Here is a 25,000-nt window from a genome sequence, read left to right as displayed (position 1 = left end):
ATATTTACAAAGTATATTTGTGCATACTGTGCATATAAATATATGCATGACTAATATAAGATGCAAAAAAATATATAAGCATGACTTTCAATAATGCATGATGTCAGATGTCATTCAAACACTTTTTTAGAGTAACATGATCTGTTTCTCATGTAATGCACACTGGTTTAGTGCTGTCAAATGATAAAACATAATTTAAAGCATATAAGATGTTTGTATTTACATATACAAATATATTATATATATTATTATTTATATATATATATATATATATATATATATATATATATATATATATATATATATATATATATATATATATATATATATATATATATATATATATATATATATATATATATATATATGTGTATGTATGTATGTATGTATGTATGTATATATATATATATATATATATATATATATATATATATATATTATGAGCAATATCACATGAGTAGCAGTGCGTTGGCATGTGGCCGCAGGCGCTTCCGGTGTGTGACCCTCTTAAGGTGATGACAAAACAGCTACTTTTGCTCACAATTTAAGATTATAAGGCTGAACGTGACATGAAATGCCATACGTCCACAGAGATTTCTCACCAGACTGCTGTTGTGTTTGCAATAAGGAGGGACAAGGCTGAATCCAGCTTTTTATTCGCAGCTTCTTATTGACTCTATGCGGTCCACATTAAAAATCACGCTTCCATTTTTTAGATTTTTATTCATGCTCAAGGGAACACACTGAGCAAGGGCTTATTATGCAAACCTGACGCCATCTTGTGGATAGACAACATCAACCGTCTTTGGCCGCCGACGAGCTCTCAGAAATTGTAAATATTTTTAAATAGGCACTATCCGCTTGTTAAGTGTGACGTCATGCGAAGCGGCTTCCGGGTCCAACCGCTCTATTCAACTGAATGGGGAGACTCATGAAATGATAATAATAAACGTTTACAAAGCGATTTAGGGCTTTCGAAAATCACAATCGCAGTATATATGTCCATGCCTAATATCCAATGGCCAGAAAGTGATTAATATTTTTATAAATTGCTAAATTTTTGGTATTTGTTATGCAGCAAGCCCAGAGATTGTTGTGTACACTATGATTTTATATAAAATTAACTTTAATGTGTGATAGGAATAAAACGTGATCATAAACGAATGATTTCTCCACTCAAATGAATGGCGGCTTGGACCCGGAAACAGTATACATACGTCACAAACACGTCACCACTTAACAAGCGAATTCTTACAAATAAACTGCATAGTTCCAATCTAAACAACAACATTCATGAATAAAAAGCCTCAAAAGTACATTTTGTTGTCTAACAACAGTAATATTTATCAAACTGTAGCGTCTCTGCTTGTTGCTTGCTGTATGTGGGCGGAGTAATACACAGAGGTGAAGGGTGAAGAGGCCTTTGTGTGATGTTACTGGCAAAATATCGCACAGCCATCAGCCAATCAGGTTCAAAAACCAGACAGAACTGTCTATATATATATATATATATATATATATATATATATATATATATATATATATATATATATATATATATATATATATATATATATATATATATATATATCATGCTTATATTTAAAGAAATACATTATATATTGCATAATAAGCATTCTCCAAGAGCACAAATTGAACCTGCACATCATAAGAAATAGATCATGTCAATCTAAAACGAGATTGAATGATGTCTGACAGCATGAATCAATGAAAATCATTTCAATAACACAATGTGTGGCCCAAAAAATAATAGGCAAAAATAAGAATGCTCATGTATAAAGAACCAATGCTTTTTCAAATTTAATTTTAATTGCACATGTTATATAGCATAGTAAACATTGACCAGAAGCACAAAGTGAACCTGCACATCATGTGAAATAGTTCATGTTAGTCTGCCTGACATCATGAATCCATGAAAATCATGCTTATATTTAAAGAAATACTGTTTTTTAATAATATATTGCATAATAAGCTTTTACTAGAAGCACAAAGTGAACCTGCACATGATGAGAAATAGATCACGTTAATCTAAAAAGAGCCTGAATGATGTCTGACATCATGAAAATTTAAAAAATCTTTTGCGATAACATAATTTGTGGGGCAATAAAATAATAGCCAAACAAAAGCATACTCATATGTAAAGAAACAATACTGTTTTTCAATTGCACATCTTATTTTGTATAATAAACAAAAATAGAAGCTCAACGTGAACCTGCATATCATGACAAATAGATCATGTTAATCTAAACAGTTTGAATGATGTCTGACATCATTAATCAATAAAAATCATTTGCAATAACACAATGTGTGGGGCAATAAAATAATAGCCAAAAAAGCATGCTTATATGTGAGGAAACAATTATATTGCATAGTAAACATTCAGCAGAAGCACAAAGTGAACCTGCACATCATGTAATTTAGATCATGTTAGTCCAAAATGCATTAGAATGACATCTGACATCATGCATCAATGAAAAACATGCTTATATTTAAAAAAAATACTGTTTTTTTTTTTTTTGCATCTTATATTGCATAGTAAACATTCACCAGAAGCACAGTCAACCTGCATAACATGAGAAATAAATCATGTTAATCTAAAAAGACTTTGAATGATGTCTGACATTATGAATCACTGAAAATCATTTGCAATAACACAATGTGTGGCGTAATAAAATAATAGCCAAACAAAAGAATGCTTATATGTAAAGGAACACTACTGATTTTCAATTGCACATCTTATATTGCAGAGTAAACATACATAAAAAGCACAACATGAACCTGCACATCATGAGAAATAGATCATGTTAATCTAAAGAGTTTGAATGATGTCTGACATCATGAATCAATGAAAATCAGGCTTATATTTAAAGAAATACTGTTATTCTCATCCTATATTCCATAATAAACATTCATCAGACGCACAATGTCAACCTGCACATCATGACAAATAGATCACGTTAATCTAAAAAGAGTTTGAATGATGTCTGACATCATGAATCAATGAAAATCATTTGCAATAATGCCATGTTTCGCAAAAAAAAATAAAAATAAAAGAAATAAGATTTTATGTGAGGAAACAGTTATATTGCATATATACATTAACCAGAAGCATGAAGTCAACCTACACATCATGAAAAGTAGATCATGTTACTCTAAAAAGAGTTTGAATGACGTCTGACATCATGCATAAGCGAAAATCATGCTTATAATTAAATAAATACTACTTTTTTCATCATATATTGCATAATAAACATTCACCAGAAGCACAAAGTTAACAAGCACATCATGGGAAATAGATCGTGGTAATCTAAAAAGAGTTTGAATGATGTCTGACATCATGAATCAATGAAAAACATTTGCAATAACACAATGTGTGCTGCAATAAAATAATTGCCAAAATTAAGCATGTCGTATATGTGAAGAAACAATGCTGTTTTTTAATTGCACATCTTATATTGCAGAGTAAACATTCACCAGAAGCACAAAGTGAACCTGCACATCATGTAATATAGATCATGTTACACTAAAAGAAGTGTTTGAATGACGTCTGACATAATGCACTAATGAGAATCATGCATATATTTAATGAAATACTGCTTTTTTTTCATATTATATTGCAATAAACATTCACCAGAAGCACAAAGTGCAGGTTGCACATAATGAGAAATAGATCATGTGAATCTAAAAAAACAGTTTGAATGACATCTGACATCAAGAATCAATGAAAATCATTTGCAATAACACAATGTGTGGCGCAAAAAAAATAATAGCCAAAAAAAAAAAAAGCATGCTTATATGTAAAGAAGCAATACTGATTTTCAATTGCACATCTTATATTGCATAAACATAAATAAAAAGCACAACATGAACCTGCACATCATGAGAAATAGATCATGTTAATCTAAGAAGAATTTGAATGATGTCTGACATCATGATTCAATGAAAATCAAGCTTATATTTAACGATATACTGCTTTTTGCATCTTATTTTGCATAATAAATAAACCAGAAGCACAAAGTGAACCTGCACATGATGAGAAATAGATCATGCTACACTAAAAAAAAGTGTTTGAATGACATCTGACATCATGCATCAATGAAAATCACGCATATATTTAAAGAAATACTGCTTTTTTGCATCTTATGTTGCAATAAACATTCACCAGAAGCACAAAGTGCAGGTTGCACATCACGAGAAATAGATCATGTTAATCTAAAAAACAGTTTGAATGATGTCTGACATCAAGAATCAATGAAAATCATTTGCAATAACACAATGTGTGGCGCAAAAAAATAATAGCCAAAAAAAATAAGCATGCTTATATGTAAAGAAGCAATACTGATTTTCAATTGCACATCTTATATTGCCATAACATAAATAAAAAGCACAACATGAACCCGCACATCATGAGAAATTGATCATGTTAATCTAAGAAGAGTTTGAATGATGTCTGACATCATGATTCAATGAAAATCAAGCTTATATTTAACGATATACTGCTTTTTGCATCTTATTTTGCATAATAAATAAACCAGAAGCACAAAGTGCAGTTTGCACATCACGAGAATAGATCATGTTAATCTAAAAAACAGTTTGAATGACATTTGACATCAAGAATCAATGAAAATCATTTGCAATAACACAATGTGTAGCACAATAAAAAAATGCCAAAATTAAGCATGCGTATATGCAAAGAAACAATGCTGTTTTTTAATTGCACATCTTATATTGCAGAGTAAACATTCACCAGAAGCACAAAGTGAACCTGCACATCACGAGAAATAGATCATGTCACACTAAATAGAAGTGTTTGAATGACGTCTGACATCATGCATCAATGAAAATCATGCATATATTTAAAGAAATACTGTTTTTTTTTCATATTATATTGCAATAAACATTCACCAGAAGCACAAAGTGAACCTGAACATGATGAGAAATAGATCATGCTACACTAAAAAAAGTGTTTGAATGACATCTGACATCATGCATCAATGAAAATCACGCATATATTTAATGAAATACTGCTTTTTTGCATCTTATATTGCAATAAACATTCACCAGAAGCACAAAGTGCAGGTTGCACATCACGAGAAATAGATCATGTTAATCTAAAAACAGTTTGAATGACATCTGACATCAAGAATCAATGAAAATCATTTGCAATAACACAATGTGTGGCGCAAAAAAATAAGAGACAAAAAAAATAAGCATGCTTATATGTAAAGAAGCAATACTGAGTTTCAATTGCACATCTTATATTGCCATAACATAAATAAAAAGCACAACATGAACCCGCACATCATGAGAAATTGATCATGTTAATCTAAGAAGAGTTTGAATGATGTCTGACATCATGATTCAATGAAAATCAAGCTTATATTTAACGATATACTGCTTTTTGCATCTTATTTTGCATAATAAACAAACCAGAAGCACAAAGTGAACCTGCACATCATGACAAATAGATCATGTTAATCTAAAACGAGACTAAATGATGTCTGACGTCATGAATCAATGAAAAACATTTGCAATAACACAATGTGTAGCACAATAAAATAATTGCCAAAAATAAGCATGTCGTATATGTGAAGAAACAATGCTGTTTTTTAATTGCACATCTTATATTGCAGAGTAAACATTCACCAGAAGCACAAAGTGAACCTGCACATGATGAGAAATAGATCATGCTACACTAAAAAAAAGTGTTTGAATGACATCTGACATCATGCATCAATGAAAATCACGCATATATTTAAAGAAATACTGCTTTTTTGCATCTTATGTTGCAATAAACATTCACCAAAAGCACAAAGTGCAGGTTGCACATCACGAGAAATTGATCATGTTAATCTAAAAAACAGTTTGAATGACATCTGACATCAAGAATCAATGAAAATCATTTGCAATAACACAATGTGTGGCGCAATAAAAAAATGCCAAAATTAAGCATGCATGTATGTGAAGAAACAATGCTGTTTTTTAATTGCACATCTTACATTGCAGAGTAAACATTCACCAGAAGCACAAAGTGAACCTGCACATCATGAGAAATAGATCATGTCACACTAAATAGAAGTGTTTGAATGACATCTGACATCATGCATCAATGAAAATCATGCATATATGTAATGAAATACTGCTTTTATGCATCTTATATTGCAATAAACATTCACCAGAAGCACAAAGTGCAGGTTGCACATCATGAGAAATAGATCATGTTAATCTAAAAAACAGTTTGAATGACATCTGACATCATGAATCAATGAAAATCAGGCTTATATTTAAAGAAATACTGCTTTTTGCATCTTATATTCCATAATAAACATTCACCAGAAGCACAAAGTGAACCTGAACATGATGAAAAATAGATCATGCTACACTAAAGAAAGTGTCTAAATGACATCTGACATCATGCATCAATGAAAATCATGCGTATATTTAAAGACATACTGCTTTTTTGCATCTTATTTTGCAATAAACATTCACCAGAAGCACAATGTGCAGGTTGCACATCAAGAAAAATAGATCATGTTAATCTAAAAAGTGTTTAAATGATGTCTGACATCATGAATCAATGAAAATAATTTGCAATAACACAATGTGTGGCGCAATAAAATAATAGCCAATAAAATAAGCATGCTTAGCAATACTGAGTTTCAATTGCACAAATTGCATGATAAACATAAATAGAAGCACAATGTCAACCTGCACATCATGAGAAATAGATCATGTTAATCTAAAAAGAGTTTTAATAATGTCTGACATCATGAGTCAATGAAAATCATGCTTACATTTAAAGATATACTGCTTTTTGCATCCTATATTCCATAATAAACATTCATCAGACGCACAATGTCAACCTGTACATCATGACAAATAGATCACGTTAATCTAAAACTAGATTGAATGAAGTCTGACAGCATGAATCAATGCAAATAATTTTGTGTGGCGCAAAAAAAGAATAGCCAAAAAATGTGAGGAAACAATTATATTGCGTAGTAAACATTCACCAGAAGCACAAAGTGAACCTGCACATCATGAGAAATAGATCACGTTAATCTAAAAAGCTAGAGTTTGAATGGTATATGTCGTCATGCATCGATGAAAACCAGCTGCAATCATACAAAAATAAAATAAGCAAGCTTATATGTGAAAAAGCAATGCTGCACATCTTATATTGCATAAACATAAATGGCATTACGTGAACTTAGACATCATGAGAAATAGATCATGTAAATCTAAAAACACTCTGAATGACATCTGACAGCATGCACTGCTAAAGAGAAAGAAAATCTGTGGCAATTATACTGACTGTGCTTATAGTGAGGGAGGGGAAGAGCGTGGGGAAGACGAGAGTACATAGTGTGCATGATGAATATATTTCTGTGCGACCAAAATGTCATTTTTATATGTTAAGTAAACATTGAACGACTCTAAAAAAAAACAAGCAGCGGTTTAGAATTACATCTAACAGCGTGCACTGATTGAAATCAGTCACAGAGACACTGACCGTGGTTTAATATTGCATAAGGGAACACAACAATGAGTGAAAACACAACAAGCGCAGCCTGTGCAAACAACAAATGTGCATGCAATCTGATGTTTATGAAGTAACAAATGCCAATGTGCGGTAAAAACTATTTATTTAAAATCATATATATTATATTTCTTAAAAAATGGTGACAAAATTTAAGTGTATCAATGTTTTTTTTTTATAAAAATAGACTGAAACAGGTCAGAATTCACCAATGCATGCTGTCAGATGTCAATCATAGACTCTTAATATTTGTGTATAAAAGTATACATGAATAAATTAGATGTTTACAAGCCAAATGCATGATGTAAAAGCTTACCCATGTGGCCAAACCCCCCAAAACACCCAGTAAAAAAATCATGATTACCTTTGTGCATGCCGGTGTATCGGTCCTTGAGGACAGTCAGTTCGTGGATCTTTCCAAACTGTTCAAAAAGAGGTTTCAGGTCTTTCTCCTCCAGGTTGCGCGGGATCTGTCCTATAAAGAGCTTGATGGCATCCTGGTCTTTCATGGTGCCGCTGTCGGGGTGGATGGAGATGGGCTCGGAGCCGTTCATGGGCTTGGGGTAGGAGATGTGCGCGTACTGGGGCTGGTGCGGGATCAGGAGCAGTGGTGCCGCTGCCTGGCTCGGTACCGCCCCCGGTCCGGTGAGGAGCAGGCTGGCGTGGGCAGGTTGAGGATGCTGAGGATGCTGCTGCTGCTGCCTCCTCGCTTCAGTCTGGGTGAATCTAGCCATTCTGCGCGCGGCGGCGGAGAGCGCGATAATAATAACAACATACACACGCACGCACACGCACGCACGCACACGCGCCGGGAGAGAGTACGCGCTCAGCTGGAAACGCGACGCTCACTTTCTATTCGACACATGTCACGCGCGCGGCCCCCGCACCTGACTGAGGGAGAGGAGGAGGAGGAGACTCGGATCAGTGGATCAGTAGCGACACCTGCCGACACACAGACTACTGTACTGCTGGAGCTGGACGGATGAGTGGATGAATAGGTGGGTGAGTGAATGGAGATTAGATAGATAGATAGATAGATAGATAGATAGATAGATAGATAGATAGATAGATAGATAGATAGATAGATAGATAGATAGATAGATAGATAGATAGATAGATAGATAGATAGATAGATAGATAGATAGATAGATAGATAGATAGATAGATAGATAGATAGATAGATAGATAGATAGATAGATAGATAGATAGATAGATAGATAGATAGATAGATAGATAGATAGATAGATAGATAGATAGATAGATAGATAGATAGATAGATAGATAGATAGATAGATAGATAGATAGATAGATAGATAGATAGATAGATAGATAGATAGATAGATAGATAGATAGATAGATAGGTTCATTCCGCATGGCGACCCCAGATTAATTAAGGGACTAAGCCGACAAGAAAATTAATGAATTAATTAATGAATAAATGTTTGTGAAAGTAAAATTTCCCAGCAATATAAGAAAGTTCATAGTGGCTTCTAACGACTTGTTTGGTTTTCAAAATAACAAATAACATCCTTAAGGTGCAAATTAACAATCATATTAACCTCGGAAAACACAAAATGAACTTAAATCTTTCCAAAACAGTGATGATAGATCGCAAGAAAAAAACAAGTGACAAATATCTTCACACTCATTCTTACAAAATGTTCAAATATCAGTAACATCACAAAATTTGGATGAAAGTGGATTACATCGAATATTGTGCAGAAGTACACCTCTTCTTTCATTTTATTAGCAATACAGAATCTATATGGAAATACCATGTTTTCCTCCATTGAATATTAACAATTATGGAACCCCAAAAAACTTTCCTCTAGGAGTAATTGCATTATGTAACTGGGACACTTGACATATGAACTTATTGTTGCATTCTTTACTAAGAATAGATTTTCCTCCTATGTATAACTGTGACAGTTGTTTGGAACTTGCCTCATAAGAGCTGCTTTCATCAGACATAGTAATCCACAGTCTTGGGGAGGTTACTTTGGAAATGTAATAGATTACAGATTACAAATTACCCTTTATTTAAAATGTAATAAGTTACACTACTTTTTGATTACTTTATAAAAGTAAAGTAACTAATTACATTTGATTAGTTTTTGATTACTTTTACGTTTCTAATGGACATTTTCAACTAAATCAAGCATTTATACCGAGTACATGCAACCCCCCCCCCCCCCCCCCCCCCCCCCGGATTTATGGCTGTGCACTCTAAAAAAAAATTCCGTAAAAAAACGGTAAAATGTACTGGCAGCTCATTACACAAATATTTTACCGTAAATTAAAAACGGAAAACTTCTGTTAATTAACAGTGTGTCAACATTAAAAAAACTAAAAAAATATCCGTTTTTTGACAGTTAAACTACTGTAAAATAACCAACCATTTTATAGTAATTTAAGGGTTTTCTATATAAAAAACGGTTATTTTCTGTGTTTTTAAGGGTATACCAACAGTAAAAAAGCGGAAATATTCTGTGTTTTAATAGTATACCTACTGTAAAAAAACAGACAGATTCTGTGTTTTAATAGTATACCTACTGTAAAAAAACAGACAGATTCCGTGTTTTAATAGTATACCTACTGTAAAAAAACAGACAGATTCCGTGTTTTAATAGTATACCTACTGTAAAAAAACAGACAGATTCTGTATTTTAATAGTATACCTACTGTAAAAAGAGGAGTTTTTTGGGTTTTAATAGTATACCTACAGTGAAAAAATAAACAGATTCTTTGTTTTAATGGGATACCTACTGTAAAAAATAATTATTTTACTAATTTAATGCTCTTCAAGCAGCATAGAAATGGCAATTGGTAAGGACAAACATATACATATGGGAAATACACTATTAATAGTTTACAATAGTAAAACAAAACATTTATTCTATACTGTATGAGTAGAGAAGCAGTAAATAGTTTGTTATCTGTGAACTTACAATGATTAGTACAAAAACAACTTTGCAATTAAAACAGATTCTTTAATGAATACAAATCATTTGAATTCCAAATAGCTAGTTATACACACAATAATACATATTGACATGTGAATCGCACAGTGACAAGTCTTGGCAAATAATCTCATAGCAAATTAGTTTTAAATGTTAGCTTTAAGATAATTAAGGACAAGTGGGCAAATTACAAGTACTTTACATTAAGAAACCAGGTTAACTGCAAGATGGCAGGAAACAGACGAAACAACTGGGTCTTCTTCCTCTCCAATACTGATACTTCAATGGCTGTAAAACAAACAAACAAACAAAAAATATTACTAATGACTTTTCACTTACAACTGGGGTGATTCCTTGCATGTCAATAGTTCTTTTAATCATTGACTCTACATTAATAGATGTTAGTAGTCGGTTTTAAATACAGCTACAAATGCTGTAATCTTGACTTAAGCACATATATAATGTGCTTAATAATTGTGTTAACAAACTTTAATGATTGATTTTACATGACTATTTTTATAAAAAAAAAAAAAAAAATATATATATATATATATATATATATATATATTATATTGCATTATTTACAAAACTTCTTCCAGTTTGGTGGCCTAATCTAAAGTGAGGATTATTTAATAAATCCTCATTTTTATTTGTTTATTTAATAAATCCTTTTATTAAATCCTTATAAACGACAGTTAAAGGCTCAGTATTAAATTAACAATAAATCATTACAGTCTTATCTAAAAAATGTAATTACTGTAAATAGGAAACCTTGCTGAATAGCAGGAGTGCCAAAACATAAGATAAAACTGGATAAAACAACAATAAAATAATTTAATGATATATTACGATGCAACATTTCAGTGTTATTTAGCTAGGTTTAAACTGTACAGTAATTTTATTTTAGATAAGATTTATTTTTCATGAATTTCATTTTTAGAATATAACTAAACCTTTAATTGTGATTTATAAGGGGATTTACAAAGCATAAACAATCCTCACTTTAGGCTACAAAACTGGATGAAGTTAACAAAAGCACTTATTAAAATAAGTATTGTATATACTTTATATACTTATTTTTTATACTTTAAATACAAGTATAACTATTACTATTCATTCATGTATTTTCCTTCAGCTTAATGTGTACTTGCACTATGTACAGTTGCCTTGAACCAGGCCGAAGCACGCTTGTCCTCCCTACCGTCTCCCCTGACGTCCCGCACTCACATTGCATTCGAGCCTGAGCACTCTTACATCATCGATGATGCCCCGTTTAGTTTAAGAAGTGCTCTCTCTCAGCACAGTGGAGAATTCTTAAATTATTTTGTTTTAGTCGTTTGGGATGCAGTAACACAAAGTCTAATATTTCGCCGAACAGATCAGCATCTTTTGATGTTCATAAATTCCTTGTGCTGCGGGAATAGGAGGTTTGCTAAAGGCGCAGCTGTGGTGCAGTAAAGGGTTTGCGTCTTTAATAATTAATAACAGTTTGCGTTCATTGAACAGTAATAGTGGTTAATTTATCCAAATCAAACCGTCCCTTGCAAACTGTCACAAAAGACACAAACCCCTCACTGCACAACAGCTGCACCTTTAGCAAACCTCCTAGTACCTGCAGCACGATGACTTTGATTGTTTATGAGCGTCAAAAGTGGCTGATCTGTTCGGCGAAATATTTGACTGCGTGTCACTGCATATTAAACAACTAAAACGATATAACAATATAAAGAAATCTCCACTGTGCTGAGTGAGAACACTTGTTAAACTGAACAGCAAATTATCGATGACGTAAGCGTCGGGGAGACAAGCACGCTTCCAGTTTCAAGGTAACTCTGCATAGCATGAGTACGCCCTTGGAAACACCCATACACACTTATTTACAAACACACTCATACACTACAGCCAATTTAGTTAATCAATTTCCCTATAGTGCATGTCTTTGGACTGTCGGGAAAACCTGAGCACCCGGAGGAAACCCACGGCAACACAGGGAAAACATGCAAACTCCATACAGAATTGCCAACTGAGACTTGAACCAGAGACCTTCTTGCTGTGAGGTGACAGTGCTAGCCACTGAGCCACTGTGCTGCCCAACTATTACTATATGCCTGAATAATAAGATATTTAAATGTTAGTTTGAATAGTTTATTAACCATTTACTTAAACATTCTGAATGATTAGAAAAAAAAATACACCAACTATTCTTAAATCACTGGTTTGTAAATAATGCGATACTAAATTTAGAATGAAAAATTAATCATTAACAAAATTTGAAAACAAAATAATTAAGCACATTATAGATGTGCTTATAAGTCAAAATTACAGCATTTGCAGCTCTAGTTATAAACTGTATACTAAGGTCTATTAATGTAGAGTCAATGCTTAACAGAACTTTTGGCTAATGCTTAATAAATTAATCAATAGTGTTTAGTTATTATAAAGTATTACCGGTGTGCTTAATTACCTTTAAATCTTCCAAGGATTCTGAAAGTCTTTCTGGTCTGACAGGAATCGAAGGAGTTTAGATGGTATGTTTCTGCTTTGGTGCCCTTTTCTCTTCTTTGGATCTACGTTCTGGATAGTTACTCAGCATGCTCCTGTTGTAGATACAACAAACATGTATCACCTTACTTGTCTTGTAAAAATGAAATAAACTTAAAAATGTAAAAACATACCTTCATATAAACTACAGAGTCAGGGCTGCTTCCTTAGGCTACATAATGTTTAGCACATAAGAGACTAAACATGTAGCTGACCACAATTAGGAGACAACTCAATGATCTTGTTATTGTGGCTGTGGACTCTTCTTCTAAAAAAAAGAAAAGAAAAGTGAGTTGTGTGTTGGGTCTGGTACACGCCTACATGGAAAGAACCTATATAAACATATGGTTTAATATAGGTTTTTGATATATGTGACACATATAAAATTGGCTGTTTTCCTATATTATATGTACATATATGGGTACATATATGCACACCTATATGTTAAATTATTAATATTATTGATAATATTATAAATAATATAATTATTATGTAAAATTATTCAAATACATGTCTGCTACATAATTTAAAAGAAATTTAAAAAAAATTATTTACTTAATCAAATATTACAAGAAATAAATATAGTGCAGAAACAAAAATAAGGCAAAAAACAACAAAAAAGGAAAGAAAACAAAATAAAAATAACGACAAACCATTTTGTTATACTTTTTCTTCTTTTCCACTATCTTTAAGCAAGAAAGAATTGACCTTGCAAATGTTTCAGGAAAACGTGTAGACATTATAGCTTTCCATCTCCTCTCACTTATTTGCCATCGTTAAATTCCATAACATGCCAATTACATGTGATACCAAATTCAAGTGGCACATTCATAAGTTTTTTGCATTTTTAAAAATGAGTTATTTTCCAGATAGCAGACCTAAGTTAAATTAACATTGAAATGTTAAAACATCAATCAAACTATCATTGAAACAATGTTAAAAGTCATCACTGATTTTTAGGCAGTTTTCCACCCTGAAATAATGTTAATTCTATGATGATACATAGACAAAACTGTCCCAAAACCAGCATTTATTCAACCAAAATTAAATCATTTTTTACAATGAACCCAACATTAAATAAAATGTTAAATCAACCACACTATCATACAATTAATGTTAAAATTTAAAGTTGATTTTTAGCCAGTTTTGCATCCTGAAAAAATGTTATTACAATCACGATAAATAGATTAAACGGTCACAAAATCACCATGAAGGCCTGGCTCACCATCAAGATGCCTACATTGATAATGTCTTTCTCATCATCAGGTGGCTAAGAAAGAAAAGAAAAGAGATTCAGCAGTGGACCAGTTATTTCCTTATTACTTTACTAAAGACATAACCAAAATAAAGAACTTGTAACATTTTAAATGTTGTAAAAACAAATAATAATAATAATAAATAACTGCTTTGTTCATTTAACAGATTACAGTTGCAGCTTAAAAAACCCCCAGATAAAACACCCACATCAACCCAGTACTTTTAGTTTGAATACATGTTAACAAAATTTCAAAATTACTGAAGCAAAATGTGTTCATGTAAACACTTAGTAAAAATATAGGTACAAGTAATTGGTTTTGCCAAATAATAAAAATAAAAGCACTAATATCAAACAAAAACCCTGACCATTTTACCTCTTAAACTTTGCAGTTTACTGTCATCCCCTGAATGAAGTACAGATGGTCCAGCACAACTGCCTGAGTTCTGAAAGAGCAAAGACATTCTTGGTAAAATGACAATAGATGCAATGCTAAATATAAATCATTTTTTTATTTTTATTTTTTGTATTATTTATAAAAATGCAGTACTGACCAGTCAGCATCAATTTCTACACCAACACACCTACAACAAAAATAACACTCATTCAGTTTGAAACATGCAACATGTAGTCTACTGTTATACTTTACAAACTTTGTGAATAATAAAAAAATGAAAACATTTAAAACCCCAGGTGTATTTTATTTCATTTGTCTATATCAATTGAAATTTAATTTGGATTGAACGTAAGATTTAAGATTTTTATTTAGATTTCTGTGAAAATGTACCTGTACCTTGTACTTATAACCAAAATGACAGAACCTGGAAGACAACAAAGCAAAATATCAGTGAACCTTATATATACACAAAACACTCAAAATCAAACAGAAAAAACGCTGAACATTTTACCTCTTAAACTTCAAAGTTTACCGTCATCTCCTGTATAAGGTACAGAAGGTCCAGCACAATTGCCTGAGTTCTGAAAGAGCAAACACATTCTTGGTAAAATTACAATAGATGCAATGCTAAATATAAATCATTGTTTATTTTTTTGGTTAAAAAATGCAGTACTGACCAGTCAACATCAATTTTTACACCAACACACCTACAACAAAAATAACACTCATTCAGTTTGAAACATGCAGCATATAGTCTACTTTTAAATTTTACAAACTTTGTAAATAATAAAAATATGAAAACATTTAAAATCCCAGGTGTATTTTATTTAATCTGTCCATATTAATTCAGTGTGGATTAAATTTAAGATTTTAATTTAGATTGCTGTGAAAATGTACCTGTACCTTGTACTTATAACCAAAATGACAGCATAAACATACAGCAAATCTTATATCCTATATCAGTGAACCTTATATCTACAAAACACTCAAAATCAAACAGAAAAACCCTGAATATTTTACCTCTTAAACTTAAAAGTTTACTGTCATCTCCTGTATAAAGTACAGAAGGTCCAGCACAACTGCCTGAGTTCTGAAAGAGCAAACACATTCTTGGTAAAATTACAATAGATGCAACGCTAAATATAAATCATTATTTTTATGGTTAAAAATGCAGTACTAACCAGTCAGCATCAATTTTTACACCAACACACCTACAACAAAAATAACACATTCAGTTTGAGACAGTATACATTTAAACTTCACAAATAATAAAAAAATAATAAAAAAATTAAAACATTTAAAATCCCATGTGTATTTTATTTCATTTGTCCATATCAATTCAAATTCAGTTTGGATTGAATCTAAGAATTTACCTGTACCATGTACTTATAACCAAAATAAAAAAACCTGGAAGTAAACAAAACAAAATATCAGTGAACATTATATGTGCAAAACACTCAGACTCAAAATCTACATAAAAAGATTTCATTTGTGATAACACCATGTGTAGTTCACTCTATTATCAAGGCTTCATTATAATAAAACTCCTGATCTCCTAATAGTAATGAAAGTATTATTTGCTATAATGATTCTAACTGACAGTTAGTCTGAAGAATTTTAAGACTGTGGAAGAACAGCTCATCTTTATATCTTCATATAAGCCGCTGTTGAGGTTCTTAAAAGTGAACTTGGCTAAATCTGCAAGTTGACAAGACGTTCATAAGTATAATATCCATGACAGTTCAACTCGACTACAACAAACATTTAATTGTGTGCTTTAAGGTACATGTTGTATTTGAGGCCTAAAACGCATGACAGTGTAAACACTATATAAAATTTTAAATGTCACACACTTACTGTATCACTCTGTTATCTCTGTACACACAACCACACGTCGCGAAATGCGGAAGTTTTTTTTTTTTCGTTCCATTTGGTGAGCGTTATTAATATAACACTCTCATCAGTTATTGCTTCGTATTTGCGTCTAATACCCCAGTTTGTCACGCGGGATGAATGAATGTTCATGAGTTAAAGTGAAACTGCCGAACTGCAGTTAAAGTCAGGCATCCTGCTGATTTGATTCAGAGGGGCACTTGTTTGTCAGACGGCTCACCGGTCAGGTATACATCCGCGCTAAACTACCAAAGTATGAATGTCACCCAGCTCCCAACCCAACGTTGAGAATAGATTAACGGCGATATATTTTTTTATCGCGCGATAAAAGTCTCGCGTTAACGCAGCACGTTAATGCTGATAAGGGCCCACCACTAATAATAACTTTATGAGTGTGTATTTCCCCTCATACCGATTTACACAATGCCTCAAATTCACGCGGGTCTAACTTATAGCAAAGCTGTTCAGCTGAATCTCGGTCACACAGCCTTAATACGTCGGTCAAACCAAAGCTAACATTTGATAACGTCAGTAAAAATATGAAATTAGTTATTAATATGCAAACAAACACAGACGGTCAGGTGTTACGAGCGTTTGAAACACGTTAACGTTAGGGTTCATTAAAGGTAACGTTAACCAGTCATCGATATACACCTTCAGCACTATATATCAACCAAACTACACAGTGTCACAAACTTTGAATGCTATCCCTTGTTCAATGCACTGTACAAAGAAAACATTTATATTTCTATTAAATAATTAACATACCTTTTACACTCTCACAGACAAGCTGACGTTTTACCGTTAATCCAGTCAGACTCACGCAGGTGCAGAGGGAGTAAGTGGGTGATTGGGACGTCACATCACTTCCCGCGCACGGCAGTTTAGAAAAATACGGACAAACAACTGTAAATGAACAGATATCATATTTACTGATGAGGAAAACGCATAAAAAGGTAAAAATTCATTAGATAAATGCTTGTTTAAATTACATTTAACCACTCATAGCTCAGTTTGATCTTAATGATATAAAGTCTGATCTTATTAACAATATTAAACGTAATTCACTGCTGTACTTTCCATGGCCGCTTCAGACAAGACAAAAATAATTTTAAATAACGATACAAATGTAATAAAGCAGTATTTTAACTAAAATATTGTTATATGTTTTATTAATCGTACTTACCAGGGAAAAAACAGAGGAAGAAATATGTCCCGGTGTCCATCAAACGCTGCCTGAGCTGCGATCCCCTTCCCATAATGCAATTCAAAAATGTATATAAACGGAAAAACACCCGTAATACGTGTATACGGAAAAAATCCGTTAAAATATACAGTCATTTAACTGTTATTTTACAGATTTTTTTTACAGTGTGGGTGCGCCGCAAATCAAAAGCATCAGAATAGCAGCGCTTTAATAAATGGCCTTAGCAGAAGGCCTCGTTCATATCAAAAACAGGCAAAACAACAAATTAATATTCAACATATCCAAGATTTTTAAAGATTTTTTTTTAGATGTAACCCATTTGTAATCTTAAACATTTTCACAAGTAGCTGTAATTTAATTACACATTTTTTTCTCAGTGACTGTAACGAATTACTGTTTCTTTTAATTTGAAATTAAATTATGTAACGCCGTTACATGTAACTAGTTACTCTCTAACACTGGTAATCTACTAGGCATAGCTTTTATAATTTACTTAAATTCCATATAGCGAACAGGCAATAGATTAATGTTTATAAAACTCTCATAAGTTAAAAGATCCCAGTTACTGTTAAAAAGATCAGAAACAAAAATAATGTTTTTGTTAAACCATTTATCCCTGAAAAAAAAGATTTATTATTTATCTTAATGTCGACATTATTCCATAAAATCGTTTTTTGGGGTGAGAAATTGTGGCTGTAAGTCAGTTTCCAGGCTAAAAGAGCTTGTTGATGGAACTGAGCTAATTTAATAGGTGTTTTAACAACGGAGTAGTTGCACTTCATTAAAAAAGAAAGCCCACCAATCTTTTTAAATATATTGTTAGGAATAAAATACCACATAAAGTCTGAACTAAGCAAACATCTCTTTAGCCAATTGATTTTAAATGTGTTATTGGAATTCAGGTTTTACATCTGTCCTGCACGCAAACTCTCTGACGTAATCCCGTATGTGCGCAGCATTTCTACACGTTCTACACACAATTGTGACGTCACACGTACAACCAAACACACAGAACCGACTAAACGGAAGACCACAAACTTGCTTTTACATACATATATTTACATTTTAACAAGGAAATCAGTCATGTCGGTGAATTACGCCGCAGGACTGTCTCCATACGCGGATAAAGGTATCTGCGGTCTGCCGGAGGTGAGGTTTATATTTGTTGCTGCTAGCCTGCTAGCAAAAATAGCTTCATTTAGTGCACAATAGCGTCATATTTACCATTTCAGCCATGGAATGTACTTTCATTTTGCATTAAACTGCAATTTAACGTAAACAGTAAAATTCTGATGGCTGTATATTTCATGTCTTAAAGGCGACAAAGTTATATTGAACAGATACGTTAAGCATTACCAATAAAGGTTAACGTTACGTGACTAAATAATAATAATGAGTTTAAAGTTATCAAAGAGCAGGGGAAAATAGTGTTATTAGTAATATGATAAATGTAATCTGTGATCAGCCAGGGAACAGTAATAACCAGTTACTGTATAACGTTAACTGCTTATGGTTGCCAAGCAACGTGGCGCGTTAACATCAAGTCAAGCGAGATATCTAATAATCATTCATTTTCTTTTCGGCTTAGTCCCTTTGCTATCATATAATATCAAATGTTATTTTTTTGAGTGTAAGTCAAGGGTGCCCAGACTTTTTCTTACGAAGGGCCAAAAATCTATTTTAATTTAGGGGGGTGGGCCGAAGGTAAATATATCAAGTCATTCCATTAAAGCTGCCATAGTAATTTCAGTTTATTAATATAGACAATTAAATAGAAAAAAAACTTCAATCATATTAATAATTATAAGCTTTTTACATTTTATAATGAACTTCTTAAAATGAAAACATGAACAAACGTTTATTATAAAGGTGTTCAATACTAAATACATGAGTCAGAACCTGCCTTGTTTTGCTTATTGATGTCTTGTGTATTGTCCTCTATCTTTGAGTGAATCTTAATTACGACATTTAATTTAAACATTTCATTTAATTTCAGTTGACTTTTTTTTTTTTTTTTTTTTTTTTGTAGCTCAACAATTAAACAAACAAGTAAACAAAAGGTTACATTAAATAGAGTTGATGATCTCTGTTGAAGACATTTCCTGCAACCTTCATTTTATTGCTTCTCAGGTGGGATGGTGGGCCAATTTAAAGATTACCATGGGCCATCTTTGGCCCACAGGCCCTACTTTGGGCATCTCTGGTGTGAGTTAAGTTAAACTAAGTATGTAAATATGAAATGATATTCTGAGCATTTCTTAGCCATGATTCATCCCATCCTGAATGACAAAAATGTTAGCCAGGGGTGCGTTTTCCAAAACCATCGTTTGCCAACTAAGGTCGCAAGTTCCATCGTTACAAACATAGTTTGTTTATTTGCCGTTTCCCAAATCCGTTTCTCTAACAAACATTTGCAAGCTGCGTCACAAACTTGAACACTCGCAACTAGACCTCTGGAGCTTAAGTTTGAAACATATTTCCTAGATGTTTTCTATTCCCACTTATCCATCCCATGCCCTATTCATTTAAAGCATTCTAACATTCAAAGTTGGAATTTTTAAAAATAAAAAAAGCATTAAGGTCATCTCTCTTAGATGTAATTTGTTTTTAAACTATTTTTACAGTTCAGTTTTAGCGATCTTCATGTTTACAGTTGTGCTCTCTCGCAGTGCACTTTAAAAAACTTTGATGTCATTTGGAACACAGCCTCATGGCGAAAGCTACAGGTGACCCATTATTTAAAATCAAAATTTATGTTACGTCTCCAAAGCTTGTGAAAACAAAAAGCATACTTTAATTATTTTAATTTATAGTGGGTTATTTATTAAGTATCTGTACTGTATATGACATGGGCCTGCTGGTTACTTTCTGCTGTGGTTTACAAGTGTCAAATTGTAAATGTAGACTTTTCTAAAAAATAAATAAATAAAATAAATAAATAACAAAAAAATATTCTCTTAAATAATAATAAAAGTAATAATAATAATCATCATTAATATTATTAAAGTATATATTTTCATTTCTAAAACATACTAAATATTAAATCTAATTTCTTAATAAATGGCCTCATTATTTATTTATGTATTTATTTATTTATTTATTTATTTATTTATATAATTTATAAATGATATTAGAATATGTATTAGCTTTTGTAAGTGATGTTTTAGAATAGGATAAGTCATATTCTCAATAATATTTGTAAAGGAAACATAGGCCCCATATGTGCCATGAACATATATTTCAGTTAATATAGAAAGCGAGTGCATGTTTTTACCAAATCTAATATTGGATTTTTTTGTAAATGCGATGGATCTGCGACAGAGAAACTACGGGTTTTGGGAAACACTCGTTACTACATTGTTTTTTTCCCAAACGATGCATCGTACTATAATAGTTCAGCCCAGAGTTACGTCGTTGTTTGGGAAACGCACCCCGGGGGAGCAGGTTTATTTAGAGCTAAGGGTGTCACAATTTTGATTTTTAATCTAAATCGATCAAAATTTATGCTCAACTTCGATTATCGAATCAAAAAATAGAATCGTCGATGCTGCCACGCCCCCATGTCACGTTAGCTTGGCTTGTCAAGCGGGAAAAAAACACGCTTGTTAAACTTCAGACGCAGGAGACCCGTCGACAGAGCTTAAATCCTCTCCTCTTTCAATGAAGTCGCCAGTGTGGAAGTATTTTGGATTACCAGTTAGTTAGTTGTTTTGGATTTCCGTGATAGGCGCATCACGATCCTCCGCCCCGCACCCGTTGCAAATCCGCTCGCGAAAAATACACACTCAGGCCCTGTTTACACTAATATGTCTTTGTTTTTAAATGGCATTTTAGAACGACAACGATCCACATCCACACTGGCGTGTAGCGTTTCTGAGCAGCCCTCCTTTCTCACTACCGCTGAAAACGCACATCACGTGACCACACACACTCATTCACACACAGACACAGACGCACACACATTGTCATGCGCTCGAGACAGCAGGTCAAGGCAGTCAGCGGGTCAGTAGACAGCTTCCATCTTTTACTTTCACACAAGTACTTAGTCATTTTAGCGAACCTCAGATACTGTTGGCTGGTTCCTGTTGGTTGTGCCTCTTTTTTACCGACGCCATTATAACGACACAGATCACTGCCTATTCACGAGTCCCGCAGAAAAAGTGATTGACAGGTGGTAATTATGTGTGTAACTTGCCTTTATTCATTTACTGTATGATTTGTTTATGGGTAAAACAAAGACCATGCAGGTCAGGTAGTTTAAACGGTAGGCTACAAATAATTAATTCATCATTAATTAATTAATTATTCATAAACGAAAATCGAATCGTGACTTTACAATCAAAAATGTAATCAAATCGAGGATTTGGAGGATCGTGACACCCTTATTTAGAGCATAGATGCCCGAACTATGGCACGCGGGTCAAAATTGGCCCATGATAACCTTAGATTTGGCACTCTATCCCATTTAAGAAGAGAGGGAGATTGATCAGTAATTAAATAGAAAAATAATATACATCTAAAGTAAGAACGGACAAAAGAAAGGAAGAAAAGTCTCACTTTTAAAAGTTTTGGTTTGGATTTGTGTCATTTTAATGCTCAGTCTTGTTATGCGCTGATTTACATTTTTCTGTGTTTGTGGAAAGCAGGTGAGTCAGCCGACCCAATATATGAGGGGGGTAGAGCAGGATTCTCCCAATGACCACTGCCGCAATATCGTTCTTTGTTATAATATAAGCCGCATCAGTTTAAACTTAGTAAAGGCGAGCTTCTTTGACGAAGATGTATGCAGTGTTAGATTTTACATTTAGCGGACATTTGCGTTGAACACAGTGAATGCAACTCATCAAGATTCAGTGTACTTTTCACTCTTCACTCGTTTGCATTCCCTGGGGTCACAAAAGTTCCCTGTCATCTGACAGTGGAAAGTTTTGAGCGATTGACAGATAATATGAACCAATATAGCCGCAGGGAAGAGCAATTCAGCATGTTTTTAGAAAAAACCCAAAACAGGTCGCACTACAACCATTATATGCAGTCGCACAAATGCTCCCAAATATATTATGAGCTTAAATTTTAGCGCATGTGCGAACAAAATGGTCGCAATTTCGAGCCCTGGTTTACATGTCTGTGTGCTGTTTGTGTGGCTCTGCAATAACACTTCTGAAACACTTGCTGACAATGTACAAGTAGCTAAAACTGCCTCATTCAGAGGTGGGAACCGGCGGACGTGCAACAACTTTAATCATAAGGTAAACACAAAACAAAAGTTTCCATCTGGAGCTTTTCACGGGACTCGACTTCATCGGGCTACCAAGCCGATTAATCACAGAGCTTGTGCTATGCTTTGTTGCGACATGTAGTTACATTTTTTTGAGAGGTGCGCGTCAGCAATAGCGAGGGCTATGCTACTGTGTGAAGGCTGTGCCTTAGCATACACATGTGCTTGAAGTATAAATCAGCCTTTAGGGTTAGGACTAGGGCTAGGCCATAGACAATATCATCAACCTGAGAGAAAAACAATGGAATGTCCTTACTAAGATAGTAAAACAAACCTGTGTGTGTGTATTTACAGACATTCGACAGTCCTGAGGAGCTGAAGACTAAAGTGGAGACTCTGGCCCAGTGGATCAGAGAGTCTCAGTACATGGTGGTTCATTCAGGAGCTGGAATCAGTACGTCTACAGGCATACCCGACTTCAGGTACTGTCAAAGACTGCAGCAATGCAGTTAAATACAAAATTATTTATCCTTCTGGCATTTGTTTTCCCAAGTGTTGTTTAACAGAGATAATTTTTTTCAACGCATTTTTTTTTTCAACTTCGATGAAAATATATAGAGAATTACTTTCGCATATCGAGATGTACATGATATATGTGTGTGCTGGTGCTCATGGGCTGTTTCATGGGCACACGCAAAGCTTGAAGGTAAACAAACAACGGCTTATCATAAGCATCTTATCGATAATTATTTACACGGTTGGCATTAAGATGAACATATAAACGTTATCTGACTAATTTCTAGCTGCTAAATATGTCTGGAAAAATATTCAAAGGCTTTTATTCTCACAAACCGTGCAGACGTGAATGCATCTGACTGTTCTGATTGGCTAAAGCAGACTTCTCACGTCAGCAAGTTCTAGACGTGCATGCGCTCTTTCCGGCAATCTTCCTTTTGCGTTCACACAGCGCAGCATTCCGGCAAATTACCGGTAATGTTACAACTTCTCTTTCCGGAAAATAGCCAGAATGAATTTACCGGTGTTTTCAAAAAGGACCTGTTCACACATACACACCTTTCCGGAAAATTGCCGGTAATTTTCCGGAAAGGTGTGTATGTGTGAAAGGGGCTAATGTCTCCAACATTTATTAGATTTGCTAGGAATATTTATGAATGTCTCAGATAGACTTGCAATGCAGTCCACGACATTAATGCGTCCTGAAGTAAAGTGAACAAGCTATAAACTCTAGCAAGATAAAGTCATTATATGCGGAGCCACAGACCTTTATCTATAATTAAAGTATAATTATGGAAACTGTGTTCATCATAAGCTATGCCGTGTTTGCTGGTCTCATGCATCACGCACCTGTCAGTCAGCACGTCACCTTAAAGGGTTAAACAGAACGCACAGCACTACTACGGTCACAGAAAAGTTTGCTCTGTTATTATTCACTTACCTTTTCATATGTTTTCGGTTAGATTTTAACCCGCTATTTAAAAAACGACCAAATATTTTTAATAAGAAGCTGTAATGTAGCCGTGGCGGGATGTACATACATACATGCATACATACATACATATATATATATACATATATATATATATATATATATATATATATATATATATATATATATATATATATATATATATATATATATATATATATCCGCTACATTCATTCTTCCATTTTTTTTTTATTTTTTTTTTATGTGTATTGTTTTACTTTATGGTCAAGGGTAGTATGTTAACACAATAGTTTAAACTAAATAAAAAATGTTGCATTGGCAACTAGTTAAACTAAATAAATACTCTTATTTTAAATTACCTTTCGACGAAAAAAAAGTATTTTAAAAAAAAGTATTGATTTTATTTAATCAAGGTGTCCGCGGGGTCTTATAGAGTATTAAAAGTTGATAAACCAATGTAGAGAAATTTAAGGCCCTTAAAAAGTATTAAAATGTCTTGA

General features: G+C 33.2%; 2 protein-coding genes and 1 long non-coding RNA gene across 9 annotated transcripts in view; 1 reads left to right on the top strand and 2 right to left on the bottom strand.

Moving 5' to 3' along the window:
* zgc:165603 overlaps nucleotides 1-8,325 on the bottom strand; it is a 32,080-nt gene extending 23,755 nt beyond the window's left edge. The window contains 1 exon segment of the mRNA NM_001098751.1: nucleotides 7,926-8,325. Within this exon segment, the coding sequence (NP_001092221.1) occupies nucleotides 7,926-8,295 (370 nt within the window). The 5' untranslated portion in view covers nucleotides 8,296-8,325.
* A 2,100-nt stretch (nucleotides 8,326-10,425) lies between these two features.
* LOC141379023 (uncharacterized) lies at nucleotides 10,426-17,834 on the bottom strand. Of its 6 annotated transcripts, none has more exons than XR_012394942.1 (14): nucleotides 17,794-17,834; nucleotides 17,376-17,513; nucleotides 16,088-16,121; nucleotides 15,896-15,925; nucleotides 15,735-15,804; nucleotides 15,392-15,421; nucleotides 15,226-15,295; nucleotides 15,111-15,138; nucleotides 14,872-14,901; nucleotides 14,694-14,763; nucleotides 14,288-14,332; nucleotides 13,197-13,330; nucleotides 12,986-13,118; nucleotides 10,426-10,809 (listed from the first exon to the last, which is right to left on the bottom strand). It is a non-coding gene; the product is annotated as an uncharacterized lncRNA (long non-coding RNA). The 6 variants fall into 6 exon arrangements; XR_012394946.1 differs by having other exon boundaries at nucleotides 10,534-10,809; nucleotides 13,197-13,327; XR_012394944.1 differs by lacking the exon at nucleotides 14,872-14,901 and having other exon boundaries at nucleotides 15,105-15,138.
* Nucleotides 17,502-25,000, top strand: part of sirt6 (sirtuin 6) — a 65,959-nt gene continuing 58,460 nt past the window's right edge. The window contains exons 1-2 of one of the 2 annotated variants that reach the window (XM_073915506.1): nucleotides 17,502-17,563; nucleotides 23,387-23,514. In XM_073915506.1, the coding sequence (XP_073771607.1) occupies nucleotides 17,543-17,563; nucleotides 23,387-23,514 (149 nt within the window). In that variant the 5' untranslated portion in view covers nucleotides 17,502-17,542. Of the gene's footprint in view, nucleotides 17,564-18,804; nucleotides 18,964-23,386; nucleotides 23,515-25,000 lie in introns of those variants that run through there. The other variant, NM_001002071.1, reaches the window with a different exon arrangement.

This window comes from Danio rerio, chromosome 2 (genome assembly GCF_049306965.1).
Source record: "Danio rerio strain Tuebingen ecotype United States chromosome 2, GRCz12tu, whole genome shotgun sequence".
Taxonomy (NCBI): Eukaryota; Metazoa; Chordata; class Actinopteri; order Cypriniformes; family Danionidae; genus Danio; species Danio rerio.
This window is presented reverse-complemented; position numbering and strand designations above follow the sequence as displayed.